Source organism: Bidens hawaiensis, unplaced genomic scaffold (genome assembly GCF_021521415.1).
Source record: "Bidens hawaiensis isolate Kalapana, Puna unplaced genomic scaffold, B.hawaiensis_p1.1 tig00004682_1, whole genome shotgun sequence".
In the NCBI taxonomy this organism is placed as follows: domain Eukaryota; kingdom Viridiplantae; phylum Streptophyta; class Magnoliopsida; order Asterales; family Asteraceae; genus Bidens; species Bidens hawaiensis.
This window is the reverse complement of record NW_027491286.1, coordinates 957,033-971,949: the sequence shown is the minus strand read 5'-3', so window position 1 is coordinate 971,949 and position 14,917 is coordinate 957,033. Positions and strand designations below refer to the sequence as shown.

The 14,917-nt window shown below is 36.3% G+C and overlaps 1 protein-coding gene across 1 annotated transcript; it reads right to left on the bottom strand.

The window, feature by feature from the left end:
* Nucleotides 1–7,821: 7,821 nt before the first annotated feature.
* On the bottom strand, nt 7,822–9,795 carry LOC143627427 (inositol oxygenase 1-like). Its single transcript, XM_077097250.1, has 10 exons — nt 9,721–9,795; nt 9,433–9,538; nt 9,266–9,347; nt 8,972–9,176; nt 8,757–8,869; nt 8,528–8,650; nt 8,302–8,371; nt 8,138–8,216; nt 7,980–8,061; nt 7,822–7,901 (listed from the first exon to the last, which is right to left on the bottom strand). The coding sequence occupies exons 1-10, from the start codon at nt 9,749–9,751 to the stop codon at nt 7,875–7,877; spliced, it is 918 nt and encodes a 305-aa protein (XP_076953365.1). The 5' UTR covers nt 9,752–9,795; the 3' UTR covers nt 7,822–7,874.
* Between the last annotated feature and the right edge of the window lie 5,122 nt (nt 9,796–14,917).

The window sequence follows — 14,917 nt, the reverse complement described above, 5'->3', positions numbered from 1 at the left end:
TCACGCCGGAGGGTGGTCACAAGGAGGAACCCCCCCTTCTCAGTGACGAGCTTACGGTGTCTGTTTTGCAGGTCTCCTGAAGAACAACCTTCTCAGCTAGACCTCATCCGTGGGAAACATTACTTAACCCCCAAATTATCTATAATCTGTCCAGGGTTCACTTAGTGTTTCTTCAATTACGAGGCTGTCTACAAAATAAGAAGCTTCACTACACGTCTACATCAACCACCACCTAAGTTGGTGAACCACCATATAAATAATTGAAAAGCTCACTTGATTCAATATTGACTAGGGATATAAATACAATACAAGAGCTAATGAAAATGCTAGAATTAAGTAAATATAATTAATTATAATACATGCAAAGCATATTATATGAAAGATAATATCTCTAATTGTTTTGTTTGACAGTGGTTGATTTTCTCCAACTTGAATACTTGGCTTATTTACATCATCTTTGATATACTTTCGCAAGATGAATGAGCGTGTTGTAAGTCTAGTCTTAAATATGAGATAGTTGAATCTTGATTGTGGTAGTGGTTTGGTGAGGGCAACGACTAATTGGTCGGCCCCACTAATATATGAGGCGTACACATATATGACGACCTTGAACTTGTTCGCGTACAAAGTGGAAGTCGAGTGCTAGGTGTTTCATTCGAGAGTGAAACACCGGCTTGGCAGAATATTGTATTGCACTCATATTGTCACAAAAGATGGTTGGTGTAGAAATTGGCGTGTAGCCAAGTTCCTTTAATAGAGATGTAATAAAAAAAATTCCGTAGTAACAAAAGCTTTAGCATGAAATTCAACTTCCGTTGAGGAGCAAGCTAGTGCGAGTTGTCTTTTTAAGATCCATGCAATGAGGTTTGATCCAAGATAGAACATACCGAGTGATGCTTCTATAGTTATATTTATCACCTGCCAATCGGTATCGATGAATCCATGAAGGTGTAATGGGGAAGTACGTCGTACTAAGAGGCCTTTGTGTATTGTGCCATGAGGATATGTAGTAGCCATAGAGCATGCGAGTGTGTAAAAGTTGGTGCATGCATAAATTGTTAAAGTTTATTCACGGTGAAGGCAACATCCGGCCTTGAGAGTGATAAGTATTGTAAAGAACCAACTAATGCTAGATATACAGTGGGGTTTTCAAGTGGAGTTCCATCATGCAAGGTGATGGTTCAGGGCACGTAATCGGTGTAGTTGTCGGTTTACACTCATTCTTATTGACATGTTGAAGAAGATCATTTATGTACTTGGATTGAGATTGGAGGATTCCATGGTGGTGATAGAGGACTTCAATGTTGGGTTTATGGAGGTTAAGATATTTTTTAGTGGCAGGTTAATTAAATTGAAGACTAGTGGCAGGCCTGACCCGTTTATTTAATTATAGCTCATTATTAGTTTTCTTGGATAGTTTTCGACTAGGTTTTGTAATCAAATGAATGTTAGAGAGTTGGATTTATATTTGATTGGGTATAACCATATATATATTTGGTATAATGGTCGAAAAAACTAATGCAATACTTAAATCTGTGAAAAGAAGTAATTGGTGATGACGAAACACCCGAACATATTTAGTCTAATATATGGTGCTTTAGAAGATAAACTAGATTGATGAAATGGTAATTTGTGGCTCTTGTGTATATGACAAGAGTTACAATTATTAGTTGAGTTAGAAATGCAAGAAACAAATGAAGATAGAAATTGCAAAGCATTATTGTTTGGATGGTATAATTGATGATGCCAAGCCAAGGATTTTGATTTTTGCAATGAGAAGGTGATGGGATGGTAGGAGGAGCTAATTTCATATATCCCGTTGTTTGCCATGCCTTTAAAGAGCAAGAGTTTTGAACTTCATTCCTTGAGGGACAAAATCAAAACTAGAAAATTTGATTGTAAAGTGATTATCATGGCATAAATGAGAGATTGAAATAATATTTCGGGAAATTGAAGGAACACGAAGAACATGTTATAATATTATAGGTTTATGTTGGGTTTGGATAACGAGTGAACCAATATGAGTAAGAGGAAGTGACGAACCATCACCAATTATAAGTTTCTTAGTCTGTCATATGGTGCATGAAGAGACAATGCTTGAAGACCGTTGGTTAGGTGATGTGATGCACCATTATCGAGTAGCCAACGGGTTTGTTGTGAGTTGTTTGGAGCTCTGAACCTATCATATTAGCTAGTAGAGGTGTCTTTGAAACATGCGCATTATAAGTGAAAGGCAGGATGATCGCATTAGGAAACATCTTACAATTGGCAATTGTGTGTCTCTTGGTATGACACCATTGGCACTTTCGAAAGGACGGTTGCCAGTAATTGTTGTATTATTTGGTGGAGTTGGTAACAGTGGGGGGAACTGGTCATCTTGAATATTTGATGTTATGCTTATGGTGAAAGGTTGGTTGATGTTGGACTGGTCGCCCATTGCATTGAGAAAGGGTGGAGCCGATATGTGGCTGTAAAAAGTTGGAGGTGTTGTGCTTCTGTTTTAGGGCAGGGGGGGGGGGGGGGGTGTCAAGAAGAAAGACAGTACTACAAAAAAATAGACATAATTTAAAAGCTCACTTGATTCAGTATTGACTAGGGATATATAAATACAATACAAGAGCTAAGGAAAATGCTAGAATTAAGTATTAAGTATTAAGTATATACAATTAATTATGATATATGCATAATCTTATCATAAAAACTTGACAAATGTTATCAAACTATATATATTTGATTGAATGTAAAAAGTGTAAGTTTCAGAGTAGTTGAGGTACTTAATTAATAATCTATAATCATAATCACTTAAGAGTTAAGATTAATGTACTTTGATAGTATTTTCAGTATCTTAATCGTATACTTTAGAAGGAAATAAAAAACCAGTATGTATTTTCGTCATGAAAACAATAAATTAATAATTGGCCAACGTTTGCATTTTGTATGTTGTAAACTATCACAGTATTTTTGGTGAAACAACACAGTTATTCATGAAAGAGCATGCCAATTGATAGTTGCTTCTAGTAATCTGTTTTTATTAGTGTGTGACACTCGGTAATTTCCCAATCCTATAAACTAAGTAATCAACCTAATAATTAGGTGATTGTGAATATTATGCGCGCTATGTTAGAATCAGCGCGGGCATATTGTGTGCGCCCTGCGCGAGCGCACTGTATTAGAATCAGCGCGTGCATTTGTTATGTGCGCCCTGCGCGAGCGCGCCATGTTAAGAACCAGCGTGGGCATATGTTATATGCGCCATGCGCGAACGTTTTGGCCTTATGTTTTCATGTAACTTAACTTTATGTTGTCTAATGGGTTGACCGTCACGCATGGTGCTAAGGCGGGTGCATCCCAAATCAATTATGCGCGTGCGGAAGGGGAACTAACCCACCCGCATGGCGGGAACGTTGAGAGCTAGTTTGTCTGAAGCTCCAAGATGGAATTGACTTCAACATGACTGATCACTATGTTGAAATACCAAGACCACCTGGAGAATCTACAAATGAAACTCAAATGTCCCTGACTGCGAGAAGGTTACGTACCTACCCGCAGCAAAGAAATGTCCTTCACGCAGAAAGCTATGCGCACAATGTTATACGCGCAGAACACTTAGTCTATTCTCCAGATGAAGGAAATTACTCCCGCCCAAAAGGAAACAGTGGCGTGTTTCAGAGATTTTCTACTTTTTACTGTACACTGACAAAAGCACACTGTAACATGAAAAGTCAACTGTCAGCCACCCTACTCCCACCAACCACAGACCTGCATGTCCTGTCCAAATCAAATCAAAATCTTTTATCCACTACTCCACTTTTAAATAAATAATAATAATTTCCATACTTTATCATCATTACACTTAGATATGAAAAGATTACAATCCCCTAAAGCAAGGGATTGTGTTCCTTTGAGTTTGCCTATAAATATGTGACCTAAATTATCACCCAAACACACTTCAAACTCCTCTCTTAAGAACTGCAAACTTGCACTAATCATCTCCCAAGCATCCGTTGTTTTCATTTCCGATCCTGTTACTAGGTAAGCCGAGATTTTTAACCTTGAGATCTACTTTCCAACCCTTATATTCTCCTATTTCTTGATCTTAATATATATACTTCTCGTTATTTAATCGTATTCTAGACCTTCAATTCCGAGGCCAACACCAAGAAAACCCGAATCTCGATTAATCCCTTAACAAGAACCACAGGTGAGTCTCACAGCCCCTATTTTCATTGTTTTCACTATTTTAAACTGTTTTCGGGGCGAGGGACACGTACTTAAATTATGCTTTATCATGATACTCTTACAAGCAATGCAAGCAATTATGTGTTTAAATAATGTTCTATTATGGTATATTTACGAGCAATGCAAACGGTTATCTATGGTTTTCGATAAGAGTGCGATACCAGTAAGTGATCACTTTACCAATGGAACTCTAAGGGTAGGGACTGCTGGTTTGATCCGCCCACTCGTAGGGGTCGCACCTCTTACACAGACGAGTGCCTAGCATGTTCACGGGGCAGTACTATGGGATTGAGCCCGCTCGTAGAGGTCGCTCCTCTTACGCAGACGAGCGCCTTGTTTTCCGGCACAACGTCTGCGTGTAACCCGCGGGACGGTATTACTTGTTTCGCTCGTAGTGGCAGCGCCACTTACACAGACGAGCACGGTTTTTCAGGTGTGTCCACGCGTAACCCGCGGGACGGTATTAAATTATTTTAGCTCGTAGTGGCAGCGCCACTTACACAGACGAGTGCAGTTCCCAGAAATGTTCGCGCGTAGCCCGCGGAACGATTTTATCAGATTATGTTATCAGAACTATGTTTTACTAAGCATGTGTTTCAATGATGAATGATTTTTATCAAGACTATGACGCGATACGATTTATCAAGTTACTAAAACTTGTGAACTCACTCAGTTTATACTGATTCAAATGTTTTTACGTGTCTTTCAGGAGATAACTAGGTAGCGCATGGAGTCACACTTAGAGCACCTCACGCTGAACATCTAAAACTAGCTTTTTTGGAAGATTTTAGTTCTATCCCTTCGATGCGCGTGGTTGTTCCCGCCGCGGAAGGGGATATGGCGTGGAAATCTTCAACAGTTTTTATACTTGGATGTTTTTATGTAATTTTTAAACAATGTAATGTATTTGTATTAAACACTTCATGCGCAATGAAAATCTTTGAATGTTTGCAATGGCCCGTGCTTAATTATCAATCCCCACTCGCGCGCGCCCGGCTGTTTCCGCCGCTCAGGGTCTGGTGTGACATAGTGGTAACTTAGTTATTCTTGATTAGGGGTGAGCAAACCTAACCGAATAATCTACAACTAACAAAATCGACCCAAACAAAACCGATAGATAACCGATGGTTCTGTTTCTAACAATCGACCCCTTAGAGTAGTTTTAACAGCTCATTGCCTCATTGTATGGGCTCTTCTTGGGCCCTCTTTATAAGGAAATAACTAGCATGCCAAATAATCATATAAATGTTGTATATTTTGGGTAGTCCATTTTCGTCGCCGGAGCTATCATCATCGCCATTGTAGGTTTTTATTTTATTTATTTATATTTTTTTTTGTTAAAAAACATTTTCAGATAGGAGTGTTTTTATTATTTTTATTTCATTTCTATAATTTTTTGGATACCAAACAATAAAAATTAATAATTGATTTCATTCCTATAGGTTAACCAAACAAGGAAAATGAATGGTAATGATCCATTTCATTCATTTGTCCATTCCATTCCTTCTCCTATTCCATTCAATTCCTTCTTCTATTCTATTCCATTACCTCCAACCAAACATACCCTTGTTGTTCATCAAAATGCCACTGAACACCAAACTATATTAACCGCATGTCTCTCTTTGTTTCTTCTAGAAACATCTTAGACCATGTCAAAAGTGACTTCACTTTCATTGATTCAGATGAAATGGATACGATCATCAATAATAAAACAAACACCAGATGGGTTTCAAAATGATTCATTATCTAACTAATGATTTCATTCATTTGCATTAAACGAATATTAATCTTCTACTCTAATGCAATTATATAGCGATAATTATCCATTGATTTTATATATGATTTTATGGCTTTAAATGAAAACTAAATCATATAGCAATCATTATATACAATCACTGTCCACTAATTTCTTATGAAATTACAATTGTATAGCCAGACATGAGGAACTCATATTATGTATATATAAGCATATACGAAACTTTATATAATTCATCATATCAGGAGTTTACCGATTAAGAAACATAATCTAATCATGTTTTAATTGTATCACATGCATCAGGTTGAATAAAGAAGAAAATTAAAGTACGTACAAATTGTGTACTTTAACTTTTACGCATTATCCATGATTTCATATGAATTTTTAAAATAATAAAATTTAATATAATTTTCCATGGTGAATACATATATCACCACATCATAAGGCAAATTACTGGATGTTGTTCTGTTTTATACTTTCATGTGAAAATTCTATCCATTAACCCTTCCAGAAGTGCGTATATATTTCTAATAACATGCAATGGAATCAAATGGATTAAATTAAATCTCAAATTGAAATCCAATATGATATTTGATACTTCTGTTACTAAACCATACGAATTAAATTCACCATATGTGAATTAGGGTTTCAAGAAAACTTACAGTCAACCCAGACATATCAATGAACCCAGAATTATTCATTAATAACCAAATCAAACCCAATAGGTTTTGTTGTATATTTTGGGTAGTCTATAACCCAAAAGCAATCAATTAAACAAATAAACAAACCTGGTAATCTTGTATGCCATTGTAGATGAAGAAATTGCAACCTGGATTATTCTCTGAATCGTGTAATCACTATCAGATAAACCTATTTGTGGGTTACACATAATGATTTATCGGATAAGACAGAGAATTTCTGCACATGGAATTGAATTTTGATTGTTCTCGATGAAGATCCAGAGAGAACCAAGTAACCGTTGTTCTATCTTCTGTATGTGTGTTGATGAAGTTATATTCATAATCCAGGGAATGTAAAACATGGTTTAATATCATCCAAATCCATTTCCCTTATGAGCCCAAATAAATAATTGAAAGCCCATTTGACATTACACTTAAGCCCAAGTATAAAACCAAATAACAAAGCCCAAATAACATTATTGTTAAACAAGCCCGCACTCCCGCGTCACCTAACTCGTTTAATCTCATAACGTTATTTCCTCCATCGACAAGTTAATCCAATAACACTAAAATATCCAAAAATAAATTGTCACAATACTTCATCAACTGTCGCTATGTTGGAGATGTAACGCAACTTTTAAAGGCTTCCAACTATGTGCTTCCTTTCTCGCTCATTTCAAAGGCTTCCAACTATGTACGCCATATTTCGCTCATTCGTTAGGGGTGATGGGGCTTTGTCTCTTGGTTGCAAGGTTTGTCGAAAATCGAATTAGTCTCGAACAAGAATGCTTCACACAATACAATTTAATTCATATCAATGTTTATTCTGATTTCATTTGGTCTCAAAAATCCAGTTAATTAAAATGACTTGAAGACATAGATTCACTAACAAAAAGATGTGGTGTCTTAACCATGAATTAATTCCATTTTAATTCTTTCTTTTATATCTTAATACTTATATTTATTAACTAATTAACTTTGTTTATTCATTTTTTCAATTTTAAATGACAAAAGACATTTATAGATATACTAGGAATAAGATTACATCTCAAGGTAACACACTAAGATGGGAAATGCAGCCCAAACTAAAGAAACACTATGTTTACATTAAAAGAAACCAACATACATTGTATTCTTATAATTATAATTTGCTCTCATGGAGCATAACTTAATTAATAACAATCAGGAAACTAACTTCTTCACCACCTCAACTTTGCAGGGAAATACTGTACAAAGCACAAATTAACAATGAGAATCAACACACTTAATTCACAAACTTTGGTTCAAAATATTAATGGACTCACCTTTTCGATCAGATACTCGTAGTACGGTTTCACTTTCGCAACATCCACCCGAACCTTGCTCTTGCTGTACAAGTCATACTTGCTATATGTGCATATTGCATAACCGATTAGTATACTTGACTTGATTAAGGAAAATATTATGGTAACAAGATGCTTACTTGAATATTTGAAGCCACTTTAGATTCTCGACATCTTCCTCGTTCATCAAGTGTTTATATGCGTCAGATCTGTGCAATGTTGTCGTCCCAACAATAACGAAAACAATTAGTTACCAAATTTCATAGAACAAGTTCATCTTTCGAAATTCAAATCGACTCCATACCATAAAAGGAATGATATCTTATGATGAAAAGCCCGGCCGAAGGAAGAGTGGTTCCATTCTCCTTTGCAACCTAAATAAATGAAGGTATAAATGTCTAATGCATAAAATAAATCTAAAAAGCGTCCGAGTCACTCTAGCTGAGCTCTTATGATCGAATCCAACTTTTACTGGTTTTCTAGTAGAACGATACAAAGTAACTTTTAAAGAGTTGAGAGTCGATTAATACCAAATACATGTAATCATCATGCCCCCATGACATCATAACGTTGTCGAGTCCATAATTTTCGGAGTAAATTCCATGCTTTGTATTGTAATTTGGATTGTTGTAGTCAGGATTTTCCAAGAAAAACTGTTTTCAAAAACCCAAATCAGTTTTACCAAATTGAAAACGAAACGAATAACAATCAATAAGTTTATTAGGAAATAACAATCGATAAGTTTATTAGGAAATAGACCTTGTTATGAACAATTGATTGATCAAAAGCGCACCCAACCGGAAATGTGTCGCCTACAACAGCCCATTGAGGAAGTTCCCCAAAGCTAGGATGCAACAAAACCTTACCAAGATCTACACAACAATTTTCCATATTAGGTACCATAAAAATTTTTAAAGTTTAAAACATAACATCATGACATATTGACATTTTCTTGTTTTTGTATTCAAAGGTACCATGAATCAAGGCAGTCAAGTGAAGCCAATCTTGGTTAGGATAATCTTTCCTAATCGCCTCAGCGGTTTGCAATAAGTGCTCGATCTGAGGCTCGTCTAGGTCGGGGTCGCTCTCATCGATCACTTGATTCAAGAGCTCACAACATTCCCAAATGCTCATTTCCACCTTGTCCAATTTTTCATACTCTTTTCTCATCCTTTTCACCTGATCCATATACATCAAAATTCATCATCCAAATCCAATCTTAAAAAAAAAACAGTAAATTTTAAAAAAATAAAAAACAAAGCACTCACGAAATCAACTGTTTGATTGATGTGATTCACACGGTAAAAATTCTCCACTCCTTGTTGCCTTTCACTCTCCACATCATAATCCCTGTATAACAAACAACAAAGATCCAGATCAAAACACAAAGGGTAATCTTGGAAATTAATAAATAATATTAATAATAACAACAAACCTAAAATTGTGGCCATAAGAATTTGTGTGTGGAATGCTAAATCCACCATCCAACACCAACTCTGTTTCTGCTCTGTTTTTTGTGATCTGCTCCTGGCTTCCATTTTCTATTCTCAAACGAATACAATCACAAATCAATAAACATAAAATAAAATAAGTCAAATCCCATGTTGGTTTCTTATTATCACATCCAATTTTAATTCCAAAACATTATTTACACGATCACAACAAAATTACATATTATAGTTATAAATGTGAGAAATGCAAATAAAAAAGAAGTGATGGTTACCAAATTGGGGTTGATCGACAATGATTGTCATGATGATAATGAACCGGAATATACTATTATTATTAATAAGAGGAGTATAATGGGTGGTGAATGTGAAGAAAGAAAGAGGGGTATTTATAGGGTGCCGGAAAGTCCTTACCTGAGAATTCATAGTCACCGAGTCCTTCCCTGAAAACTCTATTTCTTCCCACTCCTTCCTTAGCAAATTCAAATTATTATTATTTTATATAATTTAGGAAAAATATTAATTTTTGATTTTGCTGAGTTGGCAAGCGGTGCCCGTGAGTTATTATTATTTTTGTTTTCGCGGTTCAAGATTTTTGTTGTGGCGGGGCCGACCGTGACTCAGCTATGTGTTGGCATCAACTCACAGCCACTCGCTGTCTGTTCTTACGCAACGTAACGCAACCTTAGGAATATCAAAACAAGTAACAACCACAATCTGTTCTAAAGGAAATCAATTCAATTCCTATATCATCGTGTGTTAGATCTTTAGTGGGTGGGTGTCTATATTAGGGGGGAGTCAATCAACTGATGGAGTTGTAAGGTTTTTTCATAGGTAAAATATCTATAATATGCAGACATCTGAAGAAAAAGATGTGAACCAAACTTCTATAGTCTGAAAGAGAAAGACTATTTGTTTTTTAATGTCTATAGATTGCTAAAATAAACTTCTAATGGTGTACAAACTACGGTAGTGGGAAGTGGTTGTGCTGGATGGTGATAGTGGTGGTGGTGGGTGGTGGCGGCGGACAGTAGGTGGTGGCAGTGGCGGTGGCGAACGGTGGTGGTGGGTGGTGGACTGGAGGTGGACGGTGGTGGTGGCGGACGACGAGTGGGTGGTGGATGGTGGTGGTGGTGGCGAACAGTGGGTGTTGGTAGTGTGCGGTGTTTTAACCCTCTATAGATCTTAGAATATCTCAGAAGTGGATGGGTCAAGTCTACACTAAGAAGAGCTTGTGCAAACGTTTTTTAATGAGGCGTTCAAAAAAACAAACAATCTGCAGATGGTAATGTCTGCGCATGGTCTTGCGCGGCGCAGAAAAAAGAGCCTGTGAAGACCTTTTTCAGAAAAATAAATAGCACCTATGTGTTGTTGAAGTCAAGGCTCTAAATTCATCCAATCATATTGTGTCATGCAATGCTGATTAGATGTTGACTGGACACTCGCTGAAGCTACCTGAGCCTGTTGTAGTTCAGGTGAACGTTGACTTCAGCGAATTTTCTGATTTATTTATTTAATTTTTTCTTCTAAATTTGGAAACTATCTAATATTACATTAAAATAAAAATATTAAAAGTAACAAATAATACTAGTCTAGTGCAAGATCATCCGGACGCCTAACCCACAAATGCTCGACCAACTCATGATGAAGGTTTTCGTGGCTTCAGTGAGTTTGTTGTTGTTCGAATTATAAATTATAAATACACGTATATTAGACCATTTTTTGAGAATCAATTAAATGTTAGGTTAAAATAATATATATAAACGAAAACCTTTAAAAACTCTCTAGTTGCTCCCTAAATTTTCTCAAGCCACCAAATTGCTTTATTTGTAAATAAAGGATTCTCATGTATTTAACCCGAATTCATGGGTATGGGTCTCATCAAACCCAGATAGCTCTTAAACGGGTTATAACATCTCATTAAATTAAAAATTAATCTTACCAAATATTTGATGTGAAAATCCTATAAAATATATAAAATAGGGATACAATAAAAATTAATATCCGATTTTTTTAAAAAAGGATATTATTTATAATTAAGCAAGAATTTTATAGTTAAAAAAAGCGGGTATTGAGTCAGCAAATTCAGATAGATTTTAAATGAATAACATATTATTTATTTGTGAAACCCTTTAATCATCAAACTTTAATGGGGTGCTTGGGATTCCTTATATTTTCCTTCTTGTAAATTATTAACTTTTATAAGTTAAAAAAGAGTTGGGTGATGTGACTTTTTTAAGTTTTTAAAGAAGGAAAAATGAGGTTTTGGTAAGTTTGGAGGGAGTAAATTATCAAAAACAACTTATATAAGTCAAAAGGAGGTGTAAATAAGGAATCCCAAACAAACTTTCTTAAAATAAAAAAATTTAAAATCCAAAAAAAATATTAACGAAAAATATAAAACAACTTCGTAATACGAGGGGATAAAACCTAGTTATAAATATGCATGTATTCTTCAAAACCCGCAAACAATAATTCTTCAAAACTCACTAACAAATTTTATTTTTAATTATTAATTATAAAGCCCAATAATAACCAATATTCTTCAAAACGCATAAAGGTAGGTTAAATGTTTAACCTATTGAATATTAATTCTTTCTTCTTCAAACCACCGTTCCTCTGCAACACACATCTCTTTTCTTCAAATTTCTTATCCTCTGCACAAGATCCAACACTCAACTTTCCTTTCCCAACTTCCTTATTCTCTTTCACCAGCTGCTCGGCTTGTGACCACTTGCTCACGACATCCACAACGGATGATTATGAGAGACAGTTGTGTTTCATTTAATATATGTTTGATTCCTGTCACTAGAGCATTTAGTTTCAGAGACACTAGGGTGATTATGAGAGACAAAGCGAGTAGGTGGCTTTTATTAATTGGATAATTGAACTGAACGAGTTTTATCTCACTGCATTGTCATGCTTTTGAGTGAGTGTTCACTGGCGTTGGCCTTAGGTGAGGGTCTTTCGAATAGGTGGCTTTCACTAGTTGGATCATTGAATTGAACGGGTTTTATCTCACCGTACTGTGGTGTCTTCAGACGAGTGTTCACGGGTGTCGGCCATAGGTGATGGCTTTTCCCAGATCGAAAGCCGAGTGTATCCCTATATTGTGAATTTAGCCAGTAGCCCATTTGGAGGTTTTGTTTGCTTTCTTAAAAATATCTCTTTTCATAAAATCTCAATTGTTGGTATTACCTTGCACTGGCAGATCCTACACTGACACCTCATTTTCACCCTCAAATGCTCACAACCCATAAAATCACTTAGACTCCCCGCTATGGGACGCCTTAGAGGAGGGGAGGGGCGCCATGGAGGAGTGAACACCGTCGGGGGGGGGGGGGGCTGTGGAGGTGGGCGCGGAAGGAAGGTGGAGGGGGGTCCACCCCAACGGTCAAAAAAGAGCCGTTTAAAAAAATAATTAACCATTTCTATATAAATTCAAACGATGTTCTCAATTTTACTCAAACAACTTTCATTTTCACACCAAATTTAACCATCTTCACACCAAAAACAAATTAACCATGAATCCTAACTTGAACGCGAACCCAAACCCAAACTCGAACATGAGCTCGAGCTCAACACAAGAACCCAAACCCACAACCGAAACCCGTGGGATCCGAGTTGTATATGGTGGGCTAGTTTGCTCGCAAATAACGTCGACCTTAGCAACCCATTCTATGCAAGGTATATTATAAAAATATTTATATGTTTTCCATGTTATATTTTTTTGTTTACTAATACTAAGCTTTTATATGCATCGAAGGTGACGGCAAACATTCGCCGGAGTTTTGGGTAAAAATACGCACCAAGTTCTTTGCTTTAATGGGTCGAGGAGAGTATCGCGGGAATGATTCCACCTACAACAAATGGAAGGCAATACGCACAAAAATAACCGACGTCACAGCCGTTCACACCCACGTTATGAACAACAGAAAAAGCGGCATGAGCGATGCCAATGTGTTGGAGGCTTGCTTAAAACAATACAATGCCCTTTATAATAAAGATTTCAGTATGTTGGAAATTTGGAGACAATGCATAAGCTCGCCAAAGTGGCATCCGGTCCGACATCATCACCACCGCGACCGTCCAAACAGTCAAAGACAACGTCTAATTCGGCCAATCAATCGTCGTCTCGGCCCATGTTCGATGGTCGTTGTCAACTTAATCTAAACGAGTTGGATCCGGAATTAATTTTTGACGAACCGGATGAGTTGCCAGGGCCGGTAGGAAGAGATAAAGCCAAGGCGGCGGCTAGAGGTGGAGGATCTTCGTCCAAAACCACATCCTCTATGAGCTCCGACGTGAGCTCGTGTAACACCCCGGCTTTGAGCGGAATACGCCCGGGTGCAACGTAGAGATCACTCACAAGCTCGTAACACTACTAATAGTGACAATATATTTATTTTATTCCATAATATCGCAAGTACACAAATAGTTTGGTAATGAGACAAACAACACTACATCTAAATGAAACAAATATTATTCATTGAAATAATCCTAAGGTATAACTAGTTTTCTTGTCCCGGCACTTCATCGTATCAACCTGCAGCACGTTAAAATAATATATTTTATCAACAACACATGTTGGTGAGTTTTCATAAGTTTTTGCGTATATAGATATATATAAAATGCGCGATTCAACGATCGTCATGCAATAAATATTCAGACATAATGTAAATGAAATCAAATAGTCGTCCTCCCGTTCATTTAGCCGAAGCCGTAGAAGTCGGGGAAATGAGAACCACCTTACGTAAACAACCAAAGTCGTAACGTTAGACGGCGCAGGTACGTCCCGTCGGACCCTCCCACTATGTGTATGTGTTGCGTTTGCGTAACTTCCACCATAAAAACAGTAAACACGTTGCACATAATTCACGTATATAATCATAAACAATATGCAAGAATAATATTAACATGTAGGATAAATGTGAATCGGTTTGTAAACAAGCGCATAACTAACGAAATAAAAACTTGTGACGTGCTACCCCCAAAATATTATAAAACATTAAAATGGGGTTATGAAGAACTCACATGTTAAATAAGCAAGAATGAGTAAATAAGCGAAGATGTCTTTAAGCGAGTGAACCGACAGGGTTCGGTTCAATAAGTGACCCTAGATAAATAGATAACTATGATCAAAATATGGTTGAGGAAAGATAAGAAATAGATGGCCGACATGTTCAGTTTATAATTCTTAAACGAAAAGTTTGTTAAAAGTATATTTTTGTTCTATTTTTATAATTTAAATGAAATAGGTTAGTTATTTGATTTTTAATCAATTTTATTTTAGTTTTAGAAAAAAAATAAAAATAAATAAAAATAAAGGTTATAATAATTATTAGTTAATTTTAATGATTTCGGTTCGTTTCCGAGCCGAATATTATTTAATAAAACAAGTTTAACGAGTGGTTAATGTTTTTGGTTGGACCTGAACTCGGTCTGATTCGGGTTTATAATACAAGACAAATG